Here is a 27,325-nt window from a genome sequence, read left to right on the forward strand (position 1 = left end):
GTTTCCATGGCCAGCGACTGGTTTCTCTTGCTGAGGAACCTTTCTCCACCCCAGGAACCTCTCCTTTGCCCATTTTCAGCCCAGCTTCTTGCTGCAGCCACCTTCAGTTCTTGGCTTTCCCCTGGCTGAGTGGCTGCAGAGCTCTCCCCCTACGCTGTGGCGCTGCTCTAGTCGCGTCCTGCCGCAGCTCCTTTTGTTGTCTGCGGGAAGCGAGGTGCCCATTTCCCTGCAGCCCAGAGGAGCCTTAGGCTGTGTGCAGCTGCAAGAGAAGGGGAGATGCAACCCGGGAGAGCCGGGGGGGAGGTGGCTGCTGAGGGCCCTCCCAGTGCCATTTACCCAGCTATTAAACTGGGGTTGGTTTGACAACTGGAGACTCCTTCAGGTGGTGGAGTTCTCTCCCAGCTGTGGTTGTGCTGTGAGGCTGTTGGGAAGGTTTCTTTGGCAGCTCCTTCCTCTGGTGAAGTTCTTAGCCGCGGTGATGCTGGAGGGGAGGGGACTCTGCTCCTTGACTCTGCTCTGCTGAGAGCCCACCTGGAGAGCTGCCTCCATGCCTGGAGCCTCCGACACAAGAAGGCCAGGGAACTGCTGCAGAAGGGTCCAGAGAGGGCCACAAAGATGATTAGAGGGCTGGAGCACCTCTTCTATGGGGACAGGCTGGGAGAGTTGAGGTTGTTCAGCCTGGAGAAGAGAAGGTACTGGGAGAACTTTTTGGTGGCATTTCAGTAGCCAAAGGAGGCTTCAGGAGAGCTGGGGAGGGACTTCTGACAAGGGCTTGGAGCGATAGGGTGAGAGGTGATGGCTTTGAGCTGGAAAAGAAGAGATTTAGACTGGAGATTAGGAAGAAATCCAGGACAGTGAGGGTGAGGAGACACTGGAACAGATTGCCTGGGGAGGTCATGGATGTGCCCTCCCTGAAGATGTTGAAGGCCAGGTTGGATGAGGCCTTGAGCAACCTGCTGTAATTGAGAGGTGTCCCTGCCCATGGCAAGGGGGTTGGAATTGGATGATCTTTGAGGACTTGGAACCAGATGATCTTTGAGGTCCTTTCCAACCCAACCCACTCTCTGAATGTGTGTTGTGAGGGTGTCCTGCCTGGACCTGGTCGCGGTTGCCTGGGAACAGCCAAGCTCTTGGGTCGCTGCTGGGAGGCTGCCAAGGCTTGGGGTGCTGGACCAGCCCTGCCTGCATTGATCAGCAGGGCAGTGGTTAATAAATTAATCACCCTGCTCATTAAGACTCTAATTAAAAGCTGTGGGGTGCAGGAGGACACCTCTGCTAGCATCTCTCTGGGCTCAGCAGCAGGCACTGCCACCAGCCTGGCCGCTCATCTGCCACTGGGCATGCCCCTCTGTGAGGGGCTGGGAGGGCAGCAGGGGCTGGCAGCCCCTTGACCAGCCCATGTTGGCCAAAAAGGTTGAGTGCCAGCACCTGTGGAGTCACCAGGACCAGGACCTCTGCCCACCAGAGTCCCTGAAGTGAGAGCTCTGCGATGGCCGGGAACAGGGCTGTGCCACCCTGAGCCACCATGCCACAGGAGCGGGAGCCCTCCGAGCAGCCCAGCCTTGGGGTGAGCCCCACCAGCATGCAGTGAGGAGAAAGAACAAAGCCAGTGATTGTTGTGAGGTGGAGCAGAAGCTTCAGCAAGGATGGAGCAGCAGGTGAGTGCTGGAGCAAGGGGAGCTGAGGAAGCAAAGCAGCAGGTGAGGAGTGGAGGAGCTGATGAGCAGGAGCCGTGGTGGTGTCAGGGAAGAGACTTCAGCTGTTGGACTCAGCTTCAGCAAAAGCCTCAGTGTCAGTGTGCAGAGCTAGAGGCCAGCAGACTTGTGCCTGGTTTTGGCAGTTCCACCCTTCATGGGAACCAGGAGAAGTTCTCAGCTGGAGTAGGACTTCTGGTGAGATGGAACCGCTGTGTTTGCAGAGCCCATCCTGGAGCTGATGGAATGCTTTAATAGGAGGATGGAAAGGAGAGAGCTGCCCACCTGGGTCTGTCAAACTTCAGGGCAGCTTGGTGGAATCACTTCTTGAAGGGGCTGAAGAAGCTCCATGTGGAGAACAGAGGAGCTGGGTGCACCCAAGTGCCAGGCACAGAGCTTGGCTTGGGCAAGTGTGAGCAAAGGATGGGTGCTGGTCTTCAGGAGAGTTTGGCAGGGAGCTGAGGGGCAGGAGAGAAGACACCTCAGAGCCTGTAGCTGATCAGAGGAGCACAGCAAGCAGGGAGATGTGGCTGTGGTGGCCCCAGGACAGAGCAGGTGGGAGAAGCTGCGGCTTTGAAGAAGGTTGGTGGTAAAGCTCAGCCCAGGAGTGGGGTGGCTGAGCTGAGCATGGTGCTGGGCTGTGCAAGTGGAGGGACCTGGGGGACCAATTTGGAGCCAGCCAGCAGCATGCTGCTGTTGTGTCTCCTGGAGATGTCCTACCTGTCACCTTGTGCTGAGATGTTTGCAGCAGCTCCCTGTTTATCTTCTCTGTGCCACTCCTGCTTCTGTCACATTGCTTCTCAGCCTCCTCTTCCCTCAGGCTGAAGAGTTCTGTCTGCTGAGCACTGCTTCACACCAAAGCCACCCCAGGCCATTTGGCTTCCTTCCATCCCCTCTGCACCTTCTCCACTCCTGGGATGGAATTTATGAAAGGGGAGGTCTAGGCTGGATGTTAGGAGGAAGTTGTTGGCAGAGAGAGTGATTGGCATTGGAATGGGCTGCCCAGGGAGGTGATGGAGTCGCTGTGCCTGAAGGTGTTGAAGCAAAGCCTGGATGAGGCACTTAGTGCCATGGTCTGGTTGATTGGCCAGGGCTGGGTGCTAGGTTGGCCTGGATGATCTTGGAGGTCTCTTCCAACCTGGTTGATTCTATGACTGCAGATGGCCTGGAGGACCAGGGGGCTCACCCAGTGGCGTGTTGGCACCTTCTGCCCTCTCTCCCTGCTGTTGCCAAGTACCTGCTTGAGCATTGCCATGGTGGGGTTGCAGGACCACCAGCCACAGCCAGGACAGCTTAGAACTTGTTGTTGTTGGCATTGTCTCTGCGTGGGGTTGATGCTGCACTCCTCAGCTTCTTGTCTTTGGGAGGTCCTTCTGCTGAGTCCTTCTGTGCTCATCTCTTAGTGTTGCTACCTCTGGGGTCTTGGTTGGTGGCTCACAGTTCTCCTGCCCTTCCAGTCCTGTGGGCCTCTGCCTGGTTGTGCCTCGCCTCCATGGGAGATCCTTGGATGAGCTGCCTGGGCTGGTGGGATCCTTCCCTCTCCTCCCTGGGCAGCAGAGCACAAAGCTTTCTGGAGCAGGCCCAGCCCAAAGAGGAGGTTCTGGAGGATTTGATCAGTGACAGGGGTGGAGAAGGGTTGGGTTGGTGGTGGAAGATGAGGTGCACTGAAGAGACAGAAGACTGCAAACAGAATGTGGCAGCCCCAGAAAGGGCTTTGGAGACCGATGCAGAAATTGAGTTCTTTGTGGATCATCAGGGTCACAAAGATCCACGTGGACCTGAACTGACATTCAGCCCTTAGCTCCTTCATTAACATCATCCGTGGAGGTCTTAGGGACTGATCTGCAAGGTCGTTACAGATCAAGTCACTGGCATGTGTCTGAGGTGGCTGCGCTGTGGTGCCCCAGGCACCCAAAGAGAGGCAGGGCTGGATCTGGCACCTCTGCTGGCCTTTCCTTCCTCTGTCTCAAGGCAGTGCTGGAGTTGGGAGTGAAGATGCTGGCGAGGGGCCTGACCCTTGTCAGATGTGAGCGCAGAGGCCATGGGCAGGGGCACAGAGGAGCCCCCCTGGGCCACAGCAGTGGTCTGTGGGACCCAGTGTCCGTGGCCAGCAGTGGCCAGAGGACACACTGCTGAGAGCCTGCTGCTTTGCAGTCCCCTGCCCTGTGCTCCTCACATCCCAACAGCTCCTGCTCTAGGCCTTTGCAGACAGTCTCTCTGCAGCCTGCTTGCAGCCCCCTTCAGCTACTGCCAGGCTGCTCTTAGGTCTGCCTGGAGCCTTCTCTTCTCCAGGCTGGACACCTCCAGCTCCCTCAGCCTCTCCTCACAGCAGAGCTGCTCCTGCCCCCTGAGCATTTTCATGACCTCCTCTGGCCCTGCTCCCTCAGGTCCAAGTCCTGCCTGTGCAGAGGACTCCAGAGCTGGACACAGCACTGCAGGTGAGGTCTCAGCCGAGCAGAGCAAAGGCAGAATCTCCTCTCTCCATCTCTGGCCATGCTGCTCTGGTTGCCCAGGCTGCTGTTGGCCTTCTGGGCTGCAAGTGCCCATTACTGCCTCCTGTCTTACTTCTCCCCCACCAGCACCCCCAGGTCCTTCTCTGCAGGGCTGCTCCAGTCTCATCCTCCCCCAGCCTGTGTTGAGATCCAGGATAGCCCCAACCCAGGTGCAGGACCTTGCACTTGGCCTCGTTGAACCTCACGAGGCTCTCCTCAGCTCACCTCTCCAGCCTGTCCAGGTCCCTCTGGATGGCTCCCATCCCATCCTTCAGACTTACCAACCACACCACTCAGCTTGGTGTCATCTGCAGACCTGCTGAGTGTGCCTCAGGCTGTGAAGGCAGCCACAGGCTGCACTTCTCCCTGGTTTCTTCCATTCTTTCATCAAAATTGATTTGGTTTACCCCTTTACATGGAGAATTTTCATGGGTAGGACATGTTCAACCAAGAAACACTCCTCAGCCTCAGTGCTGGCTGAAGAGACCTTATTCTCTCTTCTCCAGAAGAATCTTGGCTCTGTGTGGCTGCCTTTCCCCCTCTCCCTCCCCCAGTCCTAGGTAGAGCTGAGACTTCCCAGCTCCTCATTTCCCAGCTGATTCCAGGTTAGACAGGTGGCAGTGAGGCATGCAGAGGACCTCCCAAGAGCTCTGCAGGTGACAGTCATCCCTTTAACCTGACCTCTGCAGGTAATAGTCATCTCCTTAACCCGAGCTCTGCAGGTAACAATCATCCCTTTAACCTGTCTGGGGCTCTTTGGTGAGGTCAGCTTGATTTACAGCTCCAGCACTTCCCCTTTCCCTCTCTCTTGCCTTCTCCGTGGGTGGAACCAGCTGGTGGTTCTGCTCCTCAGCAGCCCTTGATGTGCAAGGTGGTTGCTGACAAAGCTGCTGGAGCTCTGTGTAAGGGAGGAGGTTCTCCTGAAGCAGCAGCTCAGAGTTAATCAGCAGTGGAATCTCTTTAAAGATCTCCTTCAAGCTGTGCTGGTGTCAGCAGCAGCTCCTCTGGAATGGTGGGACTGGAGGATGGGCTGTCCCTGTCAGTCATAGCACCATAGAATGGCTTGGGTTGGAGGGGACCTTCAAGATCAGCTACTTCCAACCCCTCTGCCATAGGCAGGGACATCTCCTCCAGTCATAGCACCATAGAATGGCTTGGGTTGGAGGGGACCTTCAAGATCAGCTACTTCCAACCCCTCTGCCATGGGCAGGTTGCTCAAGGCCCCATCCAACCTATCTTTGAACACTTCCAGGGTTGGAGCCTCCACAGCTTCTCTGGGCAACCTGTTCCACCTTCCTGTGGAGGAATTCCTTCCTCATGTCTTCCTCATGTTCTTCCAGTTTGAAGCCATTACCCTTCATCCTCTCACTCCATGCCTTTGTAACAAGACTCTCTCCAGCCTTCCTGGAGGCCCCTTTCAAATCCCTGAAGGTCTCCCCGGAGCCTTCTCTTCTCCAGGCTGAAAAACCCCAACCCTCTCAGCCTGTCCTCATAGGAGCTTTCCTCCTGGGTTCCACCTTGTGCTCCAAGTGAAAAGGATTGGAATGGGAGGCTCTTGGACTCTCTGGAGCAGAAGTCACCGATGGCTTCCTGCCACAGGCAACAGCTTCTGGAGGTGACACAGATCAGCCACATCCTTCCAGCCTGGAAAGCTCCTGCAGCTGGAACCCTTCATTACTTCTCTGCCACGTGTTTTTATAATGAGTAAAGGGGATGTGTTGGGTTCTGTCTTCATCTTGTTGAAGGTGATGTCAGTCAGTGCTGTGCTGCAGGAAAGGACAGAAAGACCAAATGCTGTGGTGCAAGTGAACAATACAGACAAAAGGCTGCTGCTGGCTGCAGTTTCATTTCCTTCTTGCTGTTGGATTGGAACTTTTACCAAAAGAAGATGTCTGGAAAGCCTCCAGATGCTGTGGCAGAAAGGCTTGGAGTGGAATGGCTTTGCTTGTCTTCAGCTTCATGCAGTGGCACTTGGCCTTTCTCTCTGCTGTGGACTTCTGGTTCCCTCCTAGGAACCATGACATCCATCTGTATGTTTATTTGTTGGTGCTTGAATGAAGAGTTTCAGCACTGGTGGGTTTATTTTGTGTGGCTTGGGTGTTGTCTTCTCAGTGTCTCTTCAATTAGAAGGGCCTGACCTCAGTGCCAGGCAAGGGCATGGAACAGGGCATCTTGAGTGCCATCACAAAGCACCTAAGGAATGGCCAAGGGATCAGGCCCAGCCAGCATGGGTTTAGGAAGGACAGGTCCTGTCTCACCAACCTGATCTCCTTTTATGATCAGGTTTCCTGCCTGGTGAATGTGGGGCAGGCTGTGGATGTAGTCTACCTGGACTGCAACAAAGCCTTTGACACCATCTGCCACAATAAGCTCCTGGCCAAGCTGGCAGCTCATGGCTTGGTCAGATTCACTCTGATATGGGTCAAGAACTGGCTGGAGGACTGGGTCCAGAGAGTGGTGGTGAATGGTGCCACATCCAGTTGGCAGCTGTCACTAGTGGTGTGCCCCAAGGATCAGTGCTGGGCCCAGTCCTGTTCAACATCTTTACTGATGATCTGGATTGAGGGCATTGAGTCCAGCATCAGTCAGTTTGCAGATGACACCAAGCTAGGAGCAGGTGTGGAGCTGTTGGAGGGCAGGAGAGCCCTGCAGAGGGACCTGGCCAGGCTGGATGGGTGGGCAGAGGCCAATGGGATGAGATTTAACAAGGCCAAGTGCAGGGTTCTGTACTTTGGCCACAGCAACCCCAAGCAGTGCTACAGGCTGGGGACAGAGTGGCTGAGAGCAGCCAGGCAGAAAGGGACCTGGGGGTACTGGTAGATAGTAGCTGAAGATGAGCCAGCAGTGTGCCCAGGTGGCCAAGAGAGCCAATGGCATCCTGGCCTGGATCAGGAACAGTGTGGCCAGTAGGACAAGGGAGGTTATTGTGCCCCTGTACTCAGCACTGGTCAGGCCACACCTTGAGTACTGTGTCCAGTTCTGGGCTCCTCAATTCAAGAGAGATGTTGGAGGTGCTGGAGCATGTCCAGAGAAGGGCAATGAAGCTGGTGAGGGGCCTGGAGCACAGCCCTGTGAGGAGAGGCTGAGGGAGCTGGGGGTGTTTAGCCTGGAGAAGAGGAGGCTCAGGGCTGACCTCATTGCTGTCTACAACCACCTGAAGGGACATTGTAGCCAGGTGGGGTTGGTCTCTTCTCCCAGGCAACCAGCAATAGAATAAGGGGACACAGTCTCAAGTTGTGTTGGGGGAGGTCTAGGCTGGATGTTAGGAGGAAGTTGTTGTCAGAGAGAGTGATTGGCATTGGAATGGGCTGCCCAGGGAGGTGGTGGAGTCACCATCCCTGGAGGTGTTCAAGCAAAGCCTGGCTGAGGCACTTAGTGCCATGGTCTAGTTGATTGGCTAGGGCTGGGTGCTAGGTTGGACTGGATGATCTTGGAGGTCTCTTCCAACCTGGTTGGTTCTATGATAGCTTTTGGATGCACTCATCTGTCTGAGGAGCAGCTGAGGCACCTGGGTATGGTCAGCCTGGAAAGCCTTATTGCTCTCTACAGCTCCCTGAGAGGAGGCTGGAGCTAGGTGGGGTTGGGCTCTGTGCCTAAGGACCAAGTGATAGGACAAAAGGAAATGTGCTTTTTAGAAACAGGTTCAGGTTGGCCATGAGGAATAATTTCTTCCCCTTGAGGGTTGTCAGTCTCTGGGCCAGGCTGCCCAGGGCAGTGGTGGAGTCCCCACCCCTGAAGGGGTTTCACAGGCGTAGAGATGTGGTGCTGAGGACACAGTGGTGCCCTGGCAGTGCTGGGTTTGTGGTTGGACTCAGTGATCTTAAAGGTCTCTTCCGACTGAAACGAATCTGGGATGATCTGCACCAGGGGCTCCTGCTCTGGGTGCTTTCCTGCTGGCGACTGAGAGCCTCCCTTTGCTCTTTATCTTGCTTCCTTTTGGTGGAGGCAGCTTCTCCCAGCATGGTGTGGAGGTGGCAGGGCCAGAGCCTTCCTCAGGAGGTGACCTCAGCCCAAAAAACTCCTGTTGTGTTGCCAGCATACACAACGTGCTGGTCCCAGTTTGCTTTTGTTCCCAGCACCCAGTGCACAGAAAGCTTGCTCTGGTTTGTCCTCCACTGAAGCCCAGGGTGGTGGTCACTCTGCCCTGCTCCCTGCAGAGCCCAGCTCCTCCTCTGGACCGTGGTCATGAAGGGAACCAAGCTGCAAGCCCATCCCGTTGTCCCTGGCCACACATGGAGCTGCTGCTGGCTCTCAGCTCCTGCCCCCAGTCTTCTGGTGGTGGGTTTGGAGGGGCTGGCAGGACTGCTCTGGGTGTTTTGGGGCTCCGATCCCTTCTCCTGCCAGCTTGGGCAGGAGGCAGGAGGCTGTGGTGGGATTTCAGATGCCACGGGAGAGCGGTGCCCTGTGTGGCAGGAAGGGCTGCAGCTGGAGGGCACAGGCTGTGAATGAGGAGCGGCAGAGAAGAGAGGTGCTACTGGACAAAGCCCAGCATGGTCTGGTGAGGAAAGCTGGGGCAGTTCCCTGGGTCTCTCTCTCTCACCTGGGGACCCTACAGCTCCTGGTATCACTTGGAGCTCTGCAGGACTCCCCCAGGCACCCCCGTGGCCCCAAGTGTGCGTTCCTCCCGTGCAGACCTCACGCTGCCTCTGCTCACCTTTGTCTTCTTTCCCTTCCCCTTCTTCCTCTTCCTGTTGTTTGCTGGAGGACAGGCCCCCAGCCCTGCCCGTGGTGGGATCTGGATGTGCTGCCAACTCCTGAGGCTCACCGCAGCCCTTTCTGCATCCCTTTACCCCGCGGCCCAGCACGGGCCCCTCGTGACTCTGCTGCTGCAGCTGTGGCAGGAAACCTGCCTGGCTGACCTTCACCTCTGTTTGCTACCTCCCTGCTACTGGGCTGTGTGCCCAGGTGGCCAAGAAAGCCAACAGCAACCTGGCTTCTGTTGGAGCAGCTGCTAGGAGCAGGGCAGGGAGTGTGCCCCTGGACTGGGCACTGGGGAGGCTGCACCTGGAATCCTGGGGTCAGCTTTTGGCCCTTAGGCCAAGTGCAGGGTTCTGCACTTTGGCCACAACAACCCCAAGCAGAACTACAGGCTGGGGACAGAGTGGCTGGAGAGCAGCCAGGCAGAAAGGGACCTGGGGGTACTGGTAGAGAGTAGCTGAAGATGATCCAGCAGTGTGCCCAGGTGGCCAAGAGAGCCAATGGCATCCTGGCCTGCATCAGGAAGAGTGTGGCCAGTAGGACAAGGGAGGTTATTCTGCCCCTGTACTCAGCACTGGTCAGGCCACACCTTGAGTGCTGTGTCCAGTTCTGGGCTCCTCAATTCAAGAGAGATGTTGAGGTGCTGAAATGTGCCCAGAGAAGGACAACAAAGCTGGTGAGGGGCCTGGAACACAAACCCTATGAGGAGAGGCTGAGGGAGCTGGGGGTGTGCAGCCTGGAGCAGAGGAGGCTCAGGGGGGGACCTCATTGCTGTCTACAACTCCCTGAAGGGAGGCTGTAGCCAGGTGGGGTTGGTCTCTTCTGCCAGACAACCAGCAACAGAACAAGGGGACACAGTCTCAAGTTGTGCTATCAGGGGAGGTCTAGGCTGGATGTTAGGAGGAAGTTGTTGGCAGGGAGGTGGTGGAATTGCTGCCCTGGAGGTGTTGAAGCAAAGCCTGTCTGAGGCACTTAGTGCCATGGTCTGGTTGATTGGCCAGGGCTGGGTGCTAGGTTGGCCTGGATGATCTTGGAGGTCTCTTCCAACCTGGTTAATTCTATGATTCTATGATAAGGAGGATGTGGAGAAGCTGGAGCAGGGCAATAAAGCTGGGGAAGGGTCTGGAGAAAGGACTGCCCACTTTTAGGGAGGCAGCTGGGCATGAAGAGGAGAGGAAGCAAAGAGCCATGGCTGAGGCTCTTCAGCCTTCTCCCTCAGTAGGGACACAACTGCCTGCAGCCAAAGCAGCAACAGCCCAGCACTGCTGAGCCCACACCTGGAACCCTGGTGTCAGCTCTGGAGGCCTCACTCCAAAGAGGACACTGAGGAGCTGGAACAGGTCCAGAGAAGGGCAGCAAAGCTGGGGAAGGGTCTGCAGAACTTGTGAGCAGCAGCTGAGGGAGCTGGGGTTGTTGAGCCTGAAGGAGGCTGAGGGGAGACCTCCTGGCTCTCTACAGCTCCTTGCAAGGAGGCTGGAGCCAGGTCAGGGTTGGTCTCTTCTCCCAAGGAACAAGGATCAGAACAAAAGGAACCAGCCTCAAGTTGCCCCAGGGGAGGTTGAGGTTGGCCATAAGGAACAATTTCTGCCCCTTGAGGCTTGTCCAGGCCTGCCCCAGGCTGCCCAGGGCAGTGCTGGAGTCCCCATCCCTGGAGGGGTTTCAATGCCATGGAGATGTGGTGCTGAGGGCTATGGTTTGGTGGTGCCCTGGCAGTGCTGATGTAAGGCTTGGGCTCTGACCATAAATGTCTCTCCTAACCAAGCTGACTCTGTGATCTCTTGCTGGTCTGGGATCCAGAGGAGAGCTGTCTTGCTTCTGGCACTTCAGTTGATGGCAGCAGGGGACCTCTCTGAGGACATTTTGGAGCCACCCCCACGTGCTGGTAGCAGCCCAGCTGCCTTCTGCTGGGTGTGGGCTTCCTCCAGGCTCTCCTGCCAGGTGACTCCACCGCATGAGAGATTGCCCAGCACTGTAAATGTCACAGTTCCTGTCCTGTTCTCAGCCCGGGGACCTTGAGCCTGCAGCTCTCCTGGGTGTCAGCATCTCCTGCCTGGGCTGTGCCACCTCTCCCAGGAGGGTGTGCCCGGTGTGGAGCACAGGCAGTGCCCCACCAGCTGTGCCCTCAGCCCCTGCTGTGCCCCTGCAGCCTCTGGGGCACCTCTGTCCCTTCTCTGCCAGGCCCTTTTGCTGTGCTGTTCCTCCCTCCTGCAGCTGGTCCTCACGGGAGCTGCTCCAGGACTTTCCCCTGGGCGCCTGTGAAGCTTTGGTGCCTGCTGAGCTCACCCAGCTTCCATCAGGCTCCTTTGGAGTGGCCTCATTGTCACTGTGCTGTGGCAGGACTGTGCTCCTCCGTCCCCGTTTGCAGAGGCATCTCCTGGGTTTCTACAGGCAGCCTCTGCCTTTTGCTCGGTTCCTCAGCTGGGCTTGGCTGCTCCATCCCTCTGCAGGCACCTCTCAGAGCCTGCTTTTCTTCCCTTCCCTGCCCACCACACAATTGGCACAGCAGAGCTGCCAGTGCCACGTTACGAAGCGAGGGCTCCCTGCTGCCCACGGGCACGTTGCCTTTTCACTGCTCTCACAGTGCCTTTCAGCCCTGCCTCATCTGCTGCCCTCCCTGATGAGGAATTTTTGGCTCTTTCTTTCTTCAGGGACTGTTGGATCCGAGTTCTTTATTGTCCTTATTGTGGGGAGGCTCTCAAATAGATCTTCTCTCTCTGCCTTGCTGTGGAGCTCTGAGTTCCTTTTGCCTCTTGAGGACTGAACCAGGAGCTCTGAACTTGTCCTGAGGTCTGAACCAGGAGCTCTGAACTTGTCCTGAGGACTGAACCAGGAGCTCTGAGCTTGTCCTGAGGTCTGAACCAGGAGCTCTGAACTTGTCCTGAGGACTGAACCAGGAGCTCTGAGCTTGTCCTGAGGACTGAACCAGGAGCTCTGAGCTTGTCCTGAGGACTGAACCAGGAGCTCTGAGCTTGTCCTGAGGTCTGAACCAGGAGCTCTGAACTTGTCCTGAGGTCTGAACCAGGAGCTCTGAGCTTGTCCTGAGGACTGAACCAGGAGCTCTGAACTTGTCCTGAGCTCTGAACCAGGAGCTCTGAGCTTGTCCTGAGCTCTGAACCAGGAGCTCTGAGCTTGTCCTGAGGTCTGAACCAGGAGCTCTGAGCTTGTCCTGAGCTCTGAACCAGGAGCTCTGAGCTTGTCCTGAGGACTGAACCAGGAGCTCTGAGCTTGTCCTGAGCTCTGAACCAGGAGCTCTGAACTTGTCCTGAGGACTGAACCAGGAGCTCTGAGCTTGTCCTGAGGACTGAACCAGGAGCTCTGAGCTTGTCCTGAGGACTGAACCAGGAGCTCTGAGCTTGTCCTGAGGTCTGAACCAGGAGCTCTGAACTTGTCCTGAGGTCTGAACCAGGAGCTCTGAGCTTGTCCTGAGCTCTGAACCAGGAGCTCTGAGCTTGTCCTGAGCTCTGAACCAGGAGCTCTGAGCTTGTCCTGAGGTCTGAACCAGGAGCTCTGAGCTTGTCCTGAGCTCTGAACCAGGAGCTCTGAGCTTGTCCTGAGGACTGAACCAGGAGCTCTGAGCTTGTCCTGAGGTCTGAACCAGGAGCTCTGAGCTTGTCCTGAGGACTCAACCAGGAGCTCTGAGCTTGTCCTGAGGACTGAACCAGGAGCTCTGAGCTTGTCCTGAGGGCTGAACCAGGAGCTCTGAGCTTGTCCTGAGGTCTGAACCAGGAGCTCTGAACTTGTCCTGAGGGCTGAACCAGGAGCTCTGAGCTTGTCCTGAGCTCTGAACCAGGAGCTCTGAGCTTGTCCTGAGGACTGAACCAGGAGCTCTGAGCTTGTCCTGAGGGCTGAACCAGGAGCTCTGAGCTTGTCCTGAGGTCTGAACCAGGAGCTCTGAGCTTGTCCTGAGGGCTGAACCAGGAGCTCTGAGCTTGTCCTGAGCTCTGAACCAGGAGCTCTGAGCTTGTCCTGAGGACTGAACCAGGAGCTCTGAGCTTGTCCTGAGGGCTGAACCAGGAGCTCTGAGCCTCTCCTGAGGACTGAACCAGGAGCTCTGAACTTGTCCTGAGGACTGAACCAGGAGCTCTGAGCCTCTCCTGAGGGCTGAACCAGGAGCTCTGAGCTTGTCCTGAGGACTGAACCAGGAGCTCTGAGCCTCTCCTGAGGACTGAACCAGGAGCTCTGAACTTGTCCTGAGGACTGAACCAGGAGCTCTGAGCCTCTCCTGAGGACTCAACCAGGAGCTCTGAGCTTGTCCGAGGACTGAACCAGGAGCTCTGAGCCTCTCCTGAGGACTCAACCAGGAGCTCTGAGCTTGTCCTGAGGGCTGAACCAGGAGCTCTGAGCTTGTCCTGAGGACTGAACCAGGAGCTCTGAGCTTGTCCTGAGGGCTGAACCAGGAGCTCTGAGCCTCTCCTGAGGGCTGAACCAGGAGCTCTGAGCCTCTCCTGAGGACTCGACCAGGAGCTCTGAGCTCTGTTTTTTTTTTTTCCCCTTCTGAGGACCGAACCTGGAGCTACAAACTCCTTTTGCCTCTTGAGAACTGAACCTGGAGCTTTGAGCTCCTTTTGCCTCCTGAGAGACCTTTTACCTCTCCTCCTGTTCCTGAGTCTGGCCCTATCTGTTTTCCCCCCCACAGCTCCTTCAGGTCTCGCTGAGCGTTGCTCGGATGCCCTCTGGGGCTGCTCTTCTCCATGCTCAGCAGCCCCATGGCTCTCAGCCTCTCCTCACACTGGGGAGTGGCAGTGGTTTGTTTCTTTCCAACATGAAAAGTTTCAACTCTCCACAGCATGGTTCTGGGCTCCTCAATTCAAGAGAGATGTTGAGGTGCTGGAAGGTGTCCAGAGAAGGGCAGCAAAGCTGGTGAGGGGCCTGGAGCACAGCCCTGTGAGGAGAGGCTGAGGGAGTTGGGGGTGTGCAGCCTGGAGAAGAGGAGGCTCAGGGCTGACCTCATTGCTGTCTGCAACTCCCTGAAGGGAGGTTGTAGCCAGGTGGGGTTGGTCTCTTCTGCCAGGCAACCAGCAACAGAACAAGGGGACACAGTCTCAAGTTGTGCAATCAGGGGAGGTCTAGGCTGGATGTTGTTAGGAAGTTGCTGTCAGAGAGAGTGATTGGCATTGGAATGGGCTGCCCAGGGAGGTGGTGGAGTCACCATCCCTGGAGGTGTTCAAGCAAAGCCTGGCTGAGGCACTTAGTGCCATGGTCTGGTTGATTGGCCAGGGCTGGGTGCTAGGTTGGCCTGGATGATGTTGGAGGTCTCTTCCAACCTGCTTGATTCTATGATTTGATGATTCTTTGGCTCTGCATGATCCATTTTGGTACAAAATCAGGTGGGATTTATGCTTGGACCTTCCTCTAGCCTCTGTCCCTGTCAGGGTCAGGTCCCTGTCCCTAGCTGAGGTGGTTTTGAGCTCTGGGCAACCTGCTCTAGTCACAGGTGTCCCTGCTGACTGCAGGAGGTTGGACAGGACAAGGATTTTTCCCATTTTCCACTGATTTTGATTCTGAATGGGAGTGAAGCAGAGTCCTGGAGGCTGAACAAGCTTGCTGGGATCCTGCTTGTCTTTGAGGGCTAGGGGAGAACAGGGCTGCAGCTTCTCAAAGGCTTTGGACACACCAGCAGCTGGCCTGGCCACTTCTTTCTCTAGGACCTGTGGTAGGACAGGCCATTGCTGTCCTTGGGTGGTGCTGTGCCCATAGGCAGACTGGCACTGAGCAGGGTAGTGCCCTGTACCCTGGCTGTGCCATCTGCTGCTCTCTGGGAGAAGCTGTCCAGGTGCTTCTGTGCTGCTCCTTGGATTCCCAGAGCTGAGGAGATGCTCAGCTAAGATGGAGAATGAGGCCACAGCAATGCTGGGAGGGCTGGAAGCCCTCTGCTGTGAGGCCAGGCTGAGAGTTAGGGATGTTTCGCCTTGAGGAGGCTCCAGGGAGACCTTCTGGTGGCCTCTCAGGGCTTAAAGAAAGATGGGGACAGAGTTTTGATCAGTAGCTTTGTGCCAGGACCAAGGATGATGGTTTGGAACTCAAAGAGAGGGCTTAGATTGGAGAGGAGAGAAGAGAGAAATGTTTGTCCCTGAGGGTGTTGAGAGACTGTGCCAGGCTGCCCAGAGAGGTGGGAGATGTCCCATGCCTGGAACCATCTCAGGTGAGGTTATTTGGGGCTGTGAGCAACCTGCTGTGGTTGAGAATGTTCCTGCTGAGTGCAGGGGGTTGGGCTGGATGAGCTTGGAAGATTCTTTCAACCTGGTCTGGTGAGGACACAGCCTGGTGGTGGCAGTGACTGTGGTGCTGCAGGTCCATTGCAGCTGCTGAGGACATGGAGAAGGTAAGGGTCTGGTTGGCCTGTACATCCAAAGAGGGCTCTGTGCTCACACCCTGCCTGGGCAAAAGCTGATGCTGCTGCTCTTTGAGCACATGCCTTGGCCAGGTGGGCACCTCCAGGCTTCCTTTGCAAGGGTGCTGGTGAAGGCCAGGAGGTGGCACAAGGGTGAAGAGCAAAGGGGAGGTCCCCCATGAGATGCGGAGTGGCTGAGGCAGGAGGTGGTTTGTCACTTCCAACACAAAGCCCAGGAGCATGAGTCAGGGCTGGGGCTTGTGCTGGAACAAGGCTCAAGGTTGTCTTCTCCTCCTGCAGGAAGGGTGGAGGGGAGGAGGAACAAACCAGGAGGATCCTGTGGGGATTTCTGACTGGGACAGATGTGGTGCTGCAGCTGTGGGTCAGGACCTTGGTGCTGCAGCTGTGGGTCAGGACCTTGGTGCTGCAGCTGTGGGGCCAGATGTGGTGCTGCAGCTGTGGGTCAGGACCTTGGTGCTGCAGCTGTGGGGCCAGATGTGGTGCCGCAGCTGTGGGTCAGGACCTTGGTGCTGCAGCTGTGGGGCCAGATGTGGTGCTGCAGGGGCGGGATCTTGGTGCTGCATCTGTGGGGCCAGATGTGGTGCCGCAGCTGTGGGTCAGGACCTCAGTGCCTCAGCTGTGGGGCCAGATGTGGTGCTGCATCTGTGGGTCAGGACCTCTGTGCCGCAGGTGTGGGGCCAGATGTGGTGCTGCAGCTGTGGGTCAGGACCTCAGTGCCGCAGCTGTGGGGCCAGATGTGGTGCTGCAGGGGCGGGAGCTTGGTGCCGCAGCTGTGGGGCCAGATGTGGTGCTGCAGGGGCGGGACCTTGGTGCTGCAGCTGTGGGACCAGATGTGGTGCTGCAGGGGCGGGAGCTTGGTCCCGCTGCTGTGGGGCCAGATGTGGTGCTGCAGGGGTGGGAGCTTGTTGCTGCAGCTGTGGGGCCAGATGTGGTGCTGCAGGGGTGGGAGCTTGTTGCTGCAGCTGTGGGGCCAGATGTGGTGCCGCAGCTGTGGGTCAGGACCTTGGTGCCGCAGCTGTGGGGCCAGATGTGTTGCTGCAGGGGTGGGAGCTTGTTGCTTCAGCTGTGGGGCCAGATGTGGTGCTGCAGCTGTGGGTCAGGACCTTGTTGCTGCAGCTGTGGGGCCAGATGTGGTGCTGCAGGGGTGGGAGCTTGGTGTTGCAGCTGTGGGTCAGGACCTCAGTGCCGCAGCTGTGGGGCCAGATGTGGTGCTGCATCTGTGGGTCAGGACCTCTGTGCCGCAGGTGTGGGGCCAGATGTGGTGCTGCAGGGGCGGGAGCTTGTTGCTTCAGCTGTGGGGCCAGATGTGGTCCCGCAGCTGTGGGGCCAGATGTGGTGCTGCAGGGCGGGAGCTTGGTGCCGCAGCTGTGGGGCCAGATGTGATGCTGCAGGGCGGGAGCTTGGTGCCGCAGCTGTGGGGCCAGATGTGGTGCTGCAGGGGCGGGAGCTTGTTGCTTCAGCTGTGGGGCCAGATGTGGTCCCGCAGCTGTGGGGCCAGATGTGGTGCTGCAGGGCGGGAGCTTGGTGCCGCAGCTGTGGGGCCAGATGTGGTGCTGCAGGGCGGGAGCTTGGTGCCGCAGCTGTGGGGCCAGATGTGGTGCTGCAGGGGTGGGAGCTTGGTGTTGCAGCTGTGGGTCAGGATCTTGGTGCCACAGCTGTGGGGCCAGATGTGGTGCTGCAGGGCGGGAGCTTGGTGCCGCAGCTGTGGGGCCAGATGTGATGCTGCAGGGCGGGAGCTTGGTGCCGCAGCTGTGGGGCCAGATGTGGTGCTGCAGGGCGGGAGCTTGGTGCCGCAGCTGTGGGGCCAGATGTGGTGCTGCAGGGCGGGAGCTTGGTGCCGCAGCTGTGGGGCCAGATGTGGTGCTGCAGGGCGGGAGCTTGGTGCCGCAGCTGTGGGGCCAGATGTGGTGCTGCAGGGCGGGAGCTGTGCCGCGGCGCTGCCCGTGGCTAGCGCTGGGCTCTGTCTCCCCGCAGAAGTGCCTGCGGCTGAACCCCGACGTGCCGGTGTGGGTGTCCAAGCAGCGCATCCTCTGCACCCTCAACCACAGCCTGAAGGATGTCCTCAACTATGGCCTCTTCCAGCCAGCCTTCAACGGCCGCGCCGGCAAGTTCCTGGACGAGGAGCGGCTGCTGCGGGAGTACCCCCTGAACCCCGACACCCCTGTGCCCTACCTGGAGGTACCTCACGCCGCCTCTTCTCCCCACGGCACTGCCAGCAGGGGGCGCTCGGCGCTCTGGCCCCTTGTCCCCTTCCCCTTGCTCCCCCAGTTCCCTTCCCAGTACTGCACCACTTGTCCCATCTCACTTCCCTTCCCCCCAGTTCGTTCTCCCCTTTCCCTCCAGTTCATTCTCCCCTTTCTCCCCTCATTGTTTCTCCCCTTTCATCCCTAGTTCCTTCTCCCCTTTCTCTCCCATCTCATTCTCTCTTTCCCCCCCTCGTTGCTTCTCTCCTTTTCCCCCTCGTTGCTTCTCCCCTTTCCCTCCCAGTTCCTTCTTCCCTTTCCCCCCCAGTTCCTTCTCTCCTTTCTCTCCCACTTCATTCTCTCTTCCCCCCCCTTGTTGCTTCTCCCCTTAACCCCCTCGTTCCTTCTCCCCTTCCCCCCCTAGTTTCTTCTCCCCAGTTCCTTCTCCCCTAGTTTGTTCTCTCCTTTTTTCCCTCATTCCTTCTCCCCTTTTTCCTCCAATTCCTTCTCTCCTTCCCCCCCTAGTTCCTTCTCCCCTTCCCCCCCAGTTCCATCTCTCCTTTTCCCCCCCTCCCCCTCTCCCCAGCCTCTCCCAGCGGCGGAGCTGCTGTCCCTGTCCCCCTCCCGGCTCTGCCCCCGTGCCTGCCGGCGGCGCAGCAGCAGGACGCTGTGTGGGTGTCTGTTTACTCACGAGGAGCTCATTGAGGAGAAAGCTGAGGTGGATGACTCTGAGTTTTCATTGCTCGTGACTCTGCTTGAGAGCTCCACAAACATCTGCCCGAGAGTTCCAAAAGCATCTGCCAGACCCCTCTGGAACAGCTTCCCTCATTTCTGTCCCTCTGTGCTCCAATTCCTTCCTTTCTAGTGGCACGGAGCTGTCGTGGGAGGTTGCAGCAGCAGTAGGAAGGCTACAAAGGGAAGGTCTTCAGGAGGGGTTTCCACGGGAGGCTGAAGGACTTGAGTTAGATGCTGCTGGAGCACAACCAACATCTCTGGCAGCAGGCAGCCATCCCTGCGTGGACCTTGCTTGGGTGATGAGCATGGAGGAAAACTCAGTGGGACAGAAACTCCCTGAATTGTTTCAGGAATTACAGAATGGTTTGGGTTGGAAAGGACCTCAAAGATCATCTAGTTCCAATCCCCTGCCATAGGCAGGGACACCTCCTGCTAGACCAGGCTGCTCAAGGCTCCATCCAACCTGGCCTTGAACACCTGCGGGGAGGGAGCATTCACAGCCTCCCTGGGCAGCCTGGTCCAGTGTCTCCCCACCCTCACTATCAAGAATTTCTCCCTAATCTCCAGTCCAAATCTGCCCTCTTTCAGCTCAAAGCTATCCCCTCTCGTCCTGTCACTACAAGCCCGTGCCAAAAGTCCCTTCCCAGCTCTCCTGTATCCCCCTTCAGGTACTGAAATGCCAGCAGAAGATCTTCCTGGAGCCTTCTCTTCTCCAGGCTCCCCAGCATTCCCAGCCTGTCCCCGTAAGGGAGGTTCTCTGATCATCTTTGTGGCCTTCTCTGGACCCCTTCCAGCAGCTCCACATCCCTCTTACGCTGAGGACACCAGACCTGGAGGCAGGATTGGAGGGGGGGTCTCACAGAGCAGTCAAGGGGCAGGATCCCCTCTCTTGCCCTGCTGCCCACACTGCCTTCTTTCACTGTGTCCATTCTCTGCTGGGGCTCAGGTGGTGGCACTTAGCTGTTGCTGGGAGGCGACCTGCAGCATCCCTCTGGGCTCTGCTGGCTGTCACATCCCAGCTGGCTGTGCTGGGGCTGCAGTGACCTGCACGTGGGTGCTAGCTGCAGGGATCCTGGGCTATATTTTGCCTACAAAGTCTCTTTAGGCAGCATTAGACCCTTAAGCTGCATGGAGCTGTGCCAGTGCCAGCCTGAGCACCACTGCTTGCTCTAATCTTTGTCAGTGGCAAAGTGGCACTGAGGCAACTGCAGCAGGTTTGCTGATGACACCAAGCTGTGTGCTGTACAGGACTCACTTAAGGGAAAGGATCCATCCAGAAGGGTATTGACAGGCTTGAGAAGTGGGACAGTGACAACTGCATGAGGCTCAACAAGTCCAAGTGCGAGGTACTGCAGCTGGGTCAGGACAATCCCAGGCACAAATCCAGGCTGGGTGCAGAGTGGGTACAGAGCAGCTCTGAAGAAAGAGACTTGGGGCTGTTGGTTGCTGAGAAGCTCCCCGTGAGCCAGCAGTGCCTTCAGGCAGCCCTGTGCTGGGCTGCAGCCAGAGGAGTGTTAGCAGCAGGGCAAGAGAAGGAGTTCTGCCCCTTGACTCTGCTCTGCTGAGACCTCACCTCCAATCCTGCCTCCAGTCCTGGTGTCCCCAGCATAAGGAGAACACAGAGCTGGTGGAGAGCATCCAGAGGAGGCCACAAAGAGGATGCAAGGGCTGGAGCATCTCTGCTATGAGCACAGGCTGAGGGAGCTGGGGGTGTTCAGCCTGGAGAAGAGAAGGTTCCAGGGGGACCTTAGAGCTGCCTGCCAGTACCTGAAAGGATCCTCTGAGAAGGCTGCAGAGGAACTTTTCCTGAGGGTGTCTAGAGACAAGACATGGGGGAATGGTTTGAAGCTGAGGGAGGGCAGGGTTAGACTGGAGCTTGGGAAGAAGTTCTTTAGTAGGAGGGTGGTGAGACTCTGGAATAGGCTGCTCAGGGAGGTTGTGGCTGCCTCCTGCTTGGGGGTGTTGAAGGCCAAGTTGGATGAGGCCTTGAGCAGCTAAGTCTAGCTGGGAGGTGTCCCTGCCCGTGGTGGGGAGGATGCAGTAGAGGACCCTTCTAACCTGAGCCATTCTGTGGTTCTCATCCTTGCCTGGTTTGGGTGGGTAGATCAGCACCACTGCTGAGCAAGTTGGCACGGGACAGGGACACAAAACCCCTCTGGGGTAGCATTTGGAATGCTTCAAATAAGCTCAGGGGGCAGCAGCCTCCCTCGTGGCTCCAGGGACTTGCATTTGTGCTGCTCAGTGCCCTGTGGCAGGCATCTGCTCTTGGTGAGGTGCCAGCTCCATTCTTCAGAGCTTGGTGAGGACAGCAGCTGAGGGATGGAGAATCCCCTTGGAGAAGCCCAAAGCCTACAGATCCCCAGATGGCACCTCTGAAGAAAGACATTGAGGGACTGGAGCTGGGCAATGAAGGTGGCAAAGGTTTGGAAGAAGAGGGCTCATGAGGAGCAGCTGAGGGAGCTGGGCTTGGGTAGCATAAAGAAGAGCAGGCTGAGGGGAGACCTTCTGGAGCCTCACAGCTGCCTGAAAGGAGGTTGGAGCAAAGCAGGTGCTGGTCTTTTCTCCCAAGGAACTAACAACAGGAGCAGAGGAAATGGCCTCAAGCTGAACCGAGGGAGGTTTAGGTTGGCTGTTAGGAGAGCGATTATCTGCCGGAGCAGAATGTGGAGGGGAGCAGCGTGGCCTGGGCTCATGGCTGGTTGCAGGTCTTCATGCACGCTGGTGGGGGCTGGACCTGCTCAAGAGCAGTCTGGTGGTGATTGGGTTTTGTCATTCTCATGCTGATGTTCTCTGACAGCTTTGTGCTCCTCCTGGCTGTTGTACTCTGAGGGCTTGGTTTGCCTTGTGGCTGATGTTCTCCAAGGGCTTTGTTCTCCTCTTCTTTGATGTTCTACAAGGGATTTGTCCATGTCATGGGTGCTGTTCTCGGAGGGCTTTGTTCTCCTCCTGGCTGATGTTCTCTAAGGGTTTTGTTCTCATGTCTGGTGTTCTCTGAGGGCTTTCTTCTTCTCATGTCTGTTGTTCTCTGAAGGCTTTGTTATCCTCCTGGCTGATGTTCTCTAAGGGTTTTATCCTCCTCATGTCTGATGTTCTCTGAGGGCTTTCTTCTTCTCATGTCTGTTGTTCTCTGAAGGCTTTGTTATCCTCCTGGCTGATGTTCTCTGAGGGCTCTGTTCTCCTTCTGGCTGATGTTCTCTGGATCTCTGTTGTCCTCCTGGCTGATGTTCTCTGAGGCCTCTGTTCTCCTTCTGACTGATGTTCTCTGGATCTCTGTTGTCCTTCTGGCTGATGTTCTCTGGGGCTCTGTTCTCCTCCTGGCTGATGTTCTCTGAGGGCTTTGTTCTCCTCCTGGCTGATGCTCTCCAAGGGTTTTGTTCTCATGTCTGGTGTTCTCTGAGGACTTTCTTCTCCTCATGTCTGTTGTTCTCTGAAGGCTCTGTTCTCCTCCTGGCTGTTCTCTGAAGGCTCTGTTCTCCTCCTGGCTGATGCTCTCTGGGGCTCTGTTCTCCTCCTGGCTGATGCTCTCTGAGGGCTCTGTTCTCCTCCTGGCTGATGTTCTCTGAGGGCTCTGTTCTCCTCCTGGCTGATGCTCTCTGGGGCTCTGTTCTCCTCCTGGCTGATGTTCTCTGAGGGCTCTGTTCTCCTCCTGGCTGATGTTCTCTGAGGGCTCTGTTCTCCTCCTGGCTGATGTTCTCTGGGGCTCTGTTCTCCTCCTGGCTGATGTTCTCTGAGGGCTCTGTTCTCCTCCTGGCTGATGTTCTCTGGGGCTCTGTTCTCCTCCTGGCTGATGTTCTCTGAGGGCTCTGTTCTCCTCCTGGCTGATGTTCTCTGAGGGCTCTGTTCTCCTCCTGGCTGATGCTCTCTGAGGGCTCTGTTCTCCTCCTGGCTGATGCTCTCTGAGGGCTCTGTTCTCCTCCTGGCTGATGCTCTCTGAGGGCTCTGTTCTCCTCCTGGCTGATGTTCTCTGAGGGCTCTGTTCTCCTCCTGGCTGATGTTCTCTGAGGGCTCTGTTCTCCTCCTGGCTGATGCTCTCTGAGGGCTCTGTTCTCCTCCTGGCTGATGCTCTCTGAGGGCTCTGTTCTCCTCCTGGCTGTTCTCTGAGGGCTCTGTTCTCCTCCTGGCTGATGCTCTCTGAGGGCTTTGCCCACCTGGTGTCTGCTGTTCTTGTCTCCTGCAGTTCCGGTACAAGAGGCGTGTGTACACCCAGACCTTGCTGGATGACAAGCAGTTTGCCAAGCTCCATACCAAGGTAAGGCTGGAGTCCAGCTGGCAGCATCATGTTGGACCAGAACATTCAGCACTGGTGGTGACCTGTCACTGGCTTTGGCTTCCTGGTGAAGCCTGGGGTTGGTTTAGATGAGGGTGGAAGCTGAAGGATCCCATCAAAGCCATGGTAGGTGCGCGCACCAGTGGAGGTATGGGCACCTCCCACGTTGGCGAAGGGTCTTCAGGGTCAGCTTGGCATGGGCTGGCGAGGCAGAGGAGCATGTGATGGGCCTGCTGAAGAGAAGGAGCTTTGTTGTATGGTGTGGAGGAGCCACTGAATGCCTGGGGAGCACAATGGTGGCATTGAGGAGCAGGCCTCCCCTTCGCCCTGCCAGAGGCTGCCGCCCACCTCCGCCTTGAGCATGGCCTCCTGCCTTTGTCTAGCCTTCAGCCCAAGTGCTGGGTCAGGGCTTGGTGGGTGGCACCCATGTGTGGAGTGGAAAAGGGCTCCTGGTCTGTAGCAGCCTCCACCTGTGGTGGGCAGTGCTGCTAGAATGGTTTGGGCTTGAAGGCACCTCCAAAGGTCACCCAGTCGAACCCCCCTGCAGTCAGCAGGGACAACCTCCACTGGAGCAGGCTGCTCACAGCCTTGTCCAGCCTTACCTTGAGTATCTCCAGGGATGAGATACTGATCCCAGCTGGCACAGGGATGCTGTTGGTGACCAGGACATGTGTTAGCTGGATGCCCCCTTGCATTGCTCTTCCCCTGTGGTGGTCTCACAGTGCCACTTCTTGGCTAAGAAATTCAGGCCAATAATCATGGAGTGTTTTGGAACCATCAGAAGATTGCTGCTGCTACTAAGAGTTGTGCCTTGAGAGGTCTGGTGGCCTCCTGGGGACTTTGGTGGTTCCTAGGATGTCAGCTGGAGAAAGGAGGTGGACTTTGGCTGCCCAGTGGCTGTGGCACAGCTGGGTGCCACCAGGACATCTGCAGCCCTCCATCAAACTCATTTCCTGGGAGGGTACCTGGGGAGGACCTGGAGCAAGGTCTGATGGCTGGGACAGCCTGATGGGCCTGGCCCAGTGCTGGAGAAGAAGCAGGGGGTGCTCCCTGCCAGCTCCCATGTTGCAGTGCATCATGAACCATCTTGGGACCTCCCAGTGCAGAGCAACCACACTGGCCAAGGGCTGGATAGCCTCTTGGTGGGTTTTGTGCCTTCTGGTGGGACCTGGACCATTGACCCTTCTCAGCTGCTCTTGTCTAGGGGGCAGTGAGGAAGAAAAGCTCCCAAAGAGAGGTGAGCAGCTGGGTTGGCAAGAGCAGGTCCTCAGCCATTGGTGGGCAGGAGCAGGTCCTCAGCCATTGGTGGGCAGGAGCAGGTCCTCAGCCTTTGGTGGGCAGGAGCAGGTCCTCAGCCTTTGGTGGGCAGAGAAACAAAATTGCTGTCAGGGTTCAGGTTCAACTCAGGAAGTTAAAAGTCAGGAGGCCTCTGTCTGGTGGCAGAAGAATCTCCAGGCAGCAGATCTGGAAAGCTCTCAGCATCTTCCTGGTGCTAGGAAGTGTGACTCAGTCCTCATGAGCCTGGTGGATGAGACAGAGCCTGCTGGAGGAGGGCTGGAGATGTCTGCTTGGGGGACACCCAGGGCAGCAGCAGCTGAGGGCTTCCCCATCGGGCATGTAGTAGCCTTCAGTCAGGGAATCACAGGATGGGGGGGGAAGAAATCTTTCAAGCTCATCTAGTCCAACCCCCACCTATGCTGTCAGCAGGGACCTGCCCAACCAGAGCAGCTTGCTGACAGCCCAAGCAGCCTCACCTGGAATGGTCCCAGGCATGGGACATCTCCCACCTCTCTGGGCAGCCTGGCACAGGCTCTCACCACCCGCAGGGGCAAACATTTCTCCCTCCTCTGCACTCTGAAGCTCTCTTTCTGTTCCAAACCATCACCTCTGGTGCTGGCACAATAGGTCCTGCTCGAAACTCTGTCCCCAGCTTTCATTACACTCTGAAAGGCCACCAGAAGGTCTCTCTGGAGGCTTCTCTTCTCCAGGCTCAACACCCCCAACTCTCCCAGCCTGGCCTCACAGCAGAGGGCTTCCAGCCCTGCCAGCATTGCTGTGGCCTCCTCTGGCCCTGCTCCAACAGCTCCAAGCCTCTGCTGTGCTGAGGACTCCAGAGCTGGCCCCAGCACTGCATAGGCAGGATCTCAGCAGAGCAGAGGGGCAGGATCCCTTCCTTTGACCTGTAGACTCCATGGCTTGGTAGTGGTTCATATGTTGGGTACTTCAGGTCTGGTTGCCCCAGCTTCCCAGGAGGGATTACTTTGACCTAAGCAGCTGAAGCTGCCCTGAGGGGCTGCAGGCAGATGTCCATGGGCTGTTCAAGTAGGGGCTGCTCCTCAGTAGCCTAAAGGGGTGGGACCAGACTCTTTTCACTGGTGCCCAGGGGCAGGCAAAGGGGCAGTGGGCACCAGATGGAAGCCAGGGGGTTCCATCAGGTGCAACTTGTTGGCTGAAGGCCTGGAGAAGACTGACAGAGAGGTTGTGGAGTCTCCTTGTCTGGAGAGCTTCCAAGCCCACCTGGCCACTGTGACCCTGGGCAAGCTGCTGTGGGTGCCCCTGGTGGAGCAGGGGGGTTGGACTGGATGAGCTCCAGAGGTCCCTTCCCTCCACACCGTGCTGGGGTGCTCAGGGCAGTTGGAGTGGTGCTTTTGACATCTAGAGAGGGAACTGAAGGGCAGGTTCAGGTACCAAAGAGGGATGCAGAGGCTCCTTCGGTCCCCTTCTGTCCCTCTCTTGATGCCTGCCTCTCCTTCTGGTGCTGTGCACCACGTGGGCATTGATGGGGCCAGGCATGGAATTTCCCTCTGGGGGAAATCAATGGCTGCCCTTCATTTCCAGATGAAGAACAAAGGAGGTCCAGCTGGCCAAGGGCTCAGACCAGATCCCACAGCAGTAATTTGCCATGTCCTGAGGCTTCAGCACTTCATTGTCATACAGGAGAATGCTCAGAGCTGCTGGAGCAGGGGACAGTGTGGGCAAGGGGCTGCCAGCCTCAGGCATTGACCATGAGTTGTGACCCTGTCTGTGTCCTGTGGCCACAGGTTTGGTTCTCTGTGGCACTGTCATGGGCCATGAGTGGTGCCCCTGCCTGGGCTGGTGCCTCTGTGTGTCCTGTGGCCACAGGTATGGTTCTCTGTGGCACTGTTGTGGGCCATGAGTGGTGCCCCTGCCTGGGCTGGTGCCTCTGTGTGTCCTGTGGCCACAGGTATGGTTCTCTGTGGCACTGTTGTGGGCCATGAGTGGTGCCCCTGCCTGGACTGGTGCCTCTGTGTGTCCTGTGCCCACTGACATGGCTCTTTGTGGCACTTTCAATGCCATTCTTGGTTATTCTTAGTGGAACCACTCATGTGGCATCATCTGTTCAGTTGGGTTGGCATCATCTACTGCACGCTGCAGGGAGGAGAAGAGGTGGGCTTGGGGAGGGGGAGAGTTGGGCGTGGGGAGGGGAAGAGTTGGGCTTGGGGAGGGGAAGAGTTTGGCTTGGGGACAGGAAGAGTTGGGCTTGGGGAGGGGAAGAGTTGAGTTTGGGGAGGGGAAGAGTTGGGTTTGGGGACAGGAAGAGTTGGGCTTGGGGAGGGGAAGAGTTGGGCTTAGGAAGGGGAAGAGGTGGGCTTGGGGAGGGGAAAAGTTGGGTTTGGGGAGGGGAAGAGTTGGGCTTGGGGAGGGGAAGAGTTGGGCTTGGGGACAGAAAGAGGTGGGTTTGGGGACAGAAAGAGGTGGGCTTGGGGAGGGGAAGAGTTGGGCTTGGGGAGGGGAAGAAGCAGGTGGAGAGTCTGGAAGAAGGGTTACTGCTTTGCAGGTGGGTGGTGGTTGGGAGGAGGTGTGTTGGGATGGCATCCTGGAGGCGTTGCTGGAGCTGCCAAGCCCTGTCTGCTGGTGGCTGCTGGCAGCAGCTGTGGCCCCCTCAGTCCCTGTGTGGCTGCAGCAGCTGATGGGATGCTGGGCCACCAGGCAGGCTTTGCTGAGGTGGACCTTGCGAGGCTGGGGGAGTGCCTGGTGTAGAAGCATCTCTGAGAGGTGCCACCTGAGAACAACAGATGCCAGTTGTCCTGTTGGTGCTGTGGGAACTGCTCCCAGTAGCACCTCTCAGTTCTACTCTCTAAATGGTCTCTCCTTGCTCGTAGTCATTGTCCCATGGCTGTGTTGGCTCTGTCCTGGTTAGCCCTAACTGAGTTGGTGCAGTCTTGAGGGACGTGTGGAGCACTCAGGACTGGATGGGGTGGTGAGAATGGGAAGCAGGACCACACTTGGCACCAAAAGGTTAGCCATGGTGGAGCCCTGTTCCTCTTGGCTCTTGCCCCTTGAATATCTCCAGAGCTGGGGCTTCAGCTACCTCTGTGGGCAGCTTCTTCCAGTGTTCCACCACCCTCATGGTAAAGAACCTTGAGCAGTTGGTTTGAGCTGTTCCCTCAGCCAATGCCTCAGAGCCTCTGTTGTGTCAGACTCCTCCTGGGCTTCCTTTCCTCAACCCCTCAGCTGACCTGCAGCCAAAGATCTGAAGATCTGGACTGGTTGGATGTTCTCACATGGTTGTCCTCTCCTAGCAGTTTCCAGACTCCAGGAGAGTTGTCCAAAAGAGAAAGGAGACAAAAAGAACCCACAAGGAACCAAGCCAAAAAGAACCAGGTGGACCTAAAGGAGAGACTTTGAGGCACCTGGTCCTCTTGGGACAGCAAGGCAGGGAAGCAGGAGGACTTAGAGGAGAAGCTTTGGGGCGCCTGGTCCTCTTGGGACAGCAAACAGGGAACCAGGAGGACTTAGAGGAGAAGCTTTGGGGTGCCTGGTCCTCTTGGGACAGCAAACAGGGAACCAGGAGGACTTGGAGGAGAAGCTTTGGGGCGCCTGGTCCTCTTGGGACAGCAAACAGGGAACCAGGAGGACTTAGAGGAGAAGCTTTGGGGTGC

The 27,325-nt window shown here is 57.2% G+C and overlaps 1 protein-coding gene across 1 annotated transcript in view; it reads left to right on the forward strand.

Annotated features, from left to right (window-relative positions):
* Nucleotides 1-27,325, forward strand: part of SHANK3 (SH3 and multiple ankyrin repeat domains 3) — a 235,853-nt gene that overhangs the window by 20,389 nt on the left and 188,139 nt on the right. The window contains 2 exon segments of the mRNA XM_064142320.1: nt 17,211-17,414; nt 22,332-22,403. Coding sequence (XP_063998390.1) covers nt 17,211-17,414; nt 22,332-22,403 — 276 coding nt within the window.

This window comes from Pogoniulus pusillus, chromosome 4 (assembly GCF_015220805.1).
Source record: "Pogoniulus pusillus isolate bPogPus1 chromosome 4, bPogPus1.pri, whole genome shotgun sequence".
In the NCBI taxonomy this organism is placed as follows: Eukaryota; Metazoa; Chordata; class Aves; order Piciformes; family Lybiidae; genus Pogoniulus; species Pogoniulus pusillus.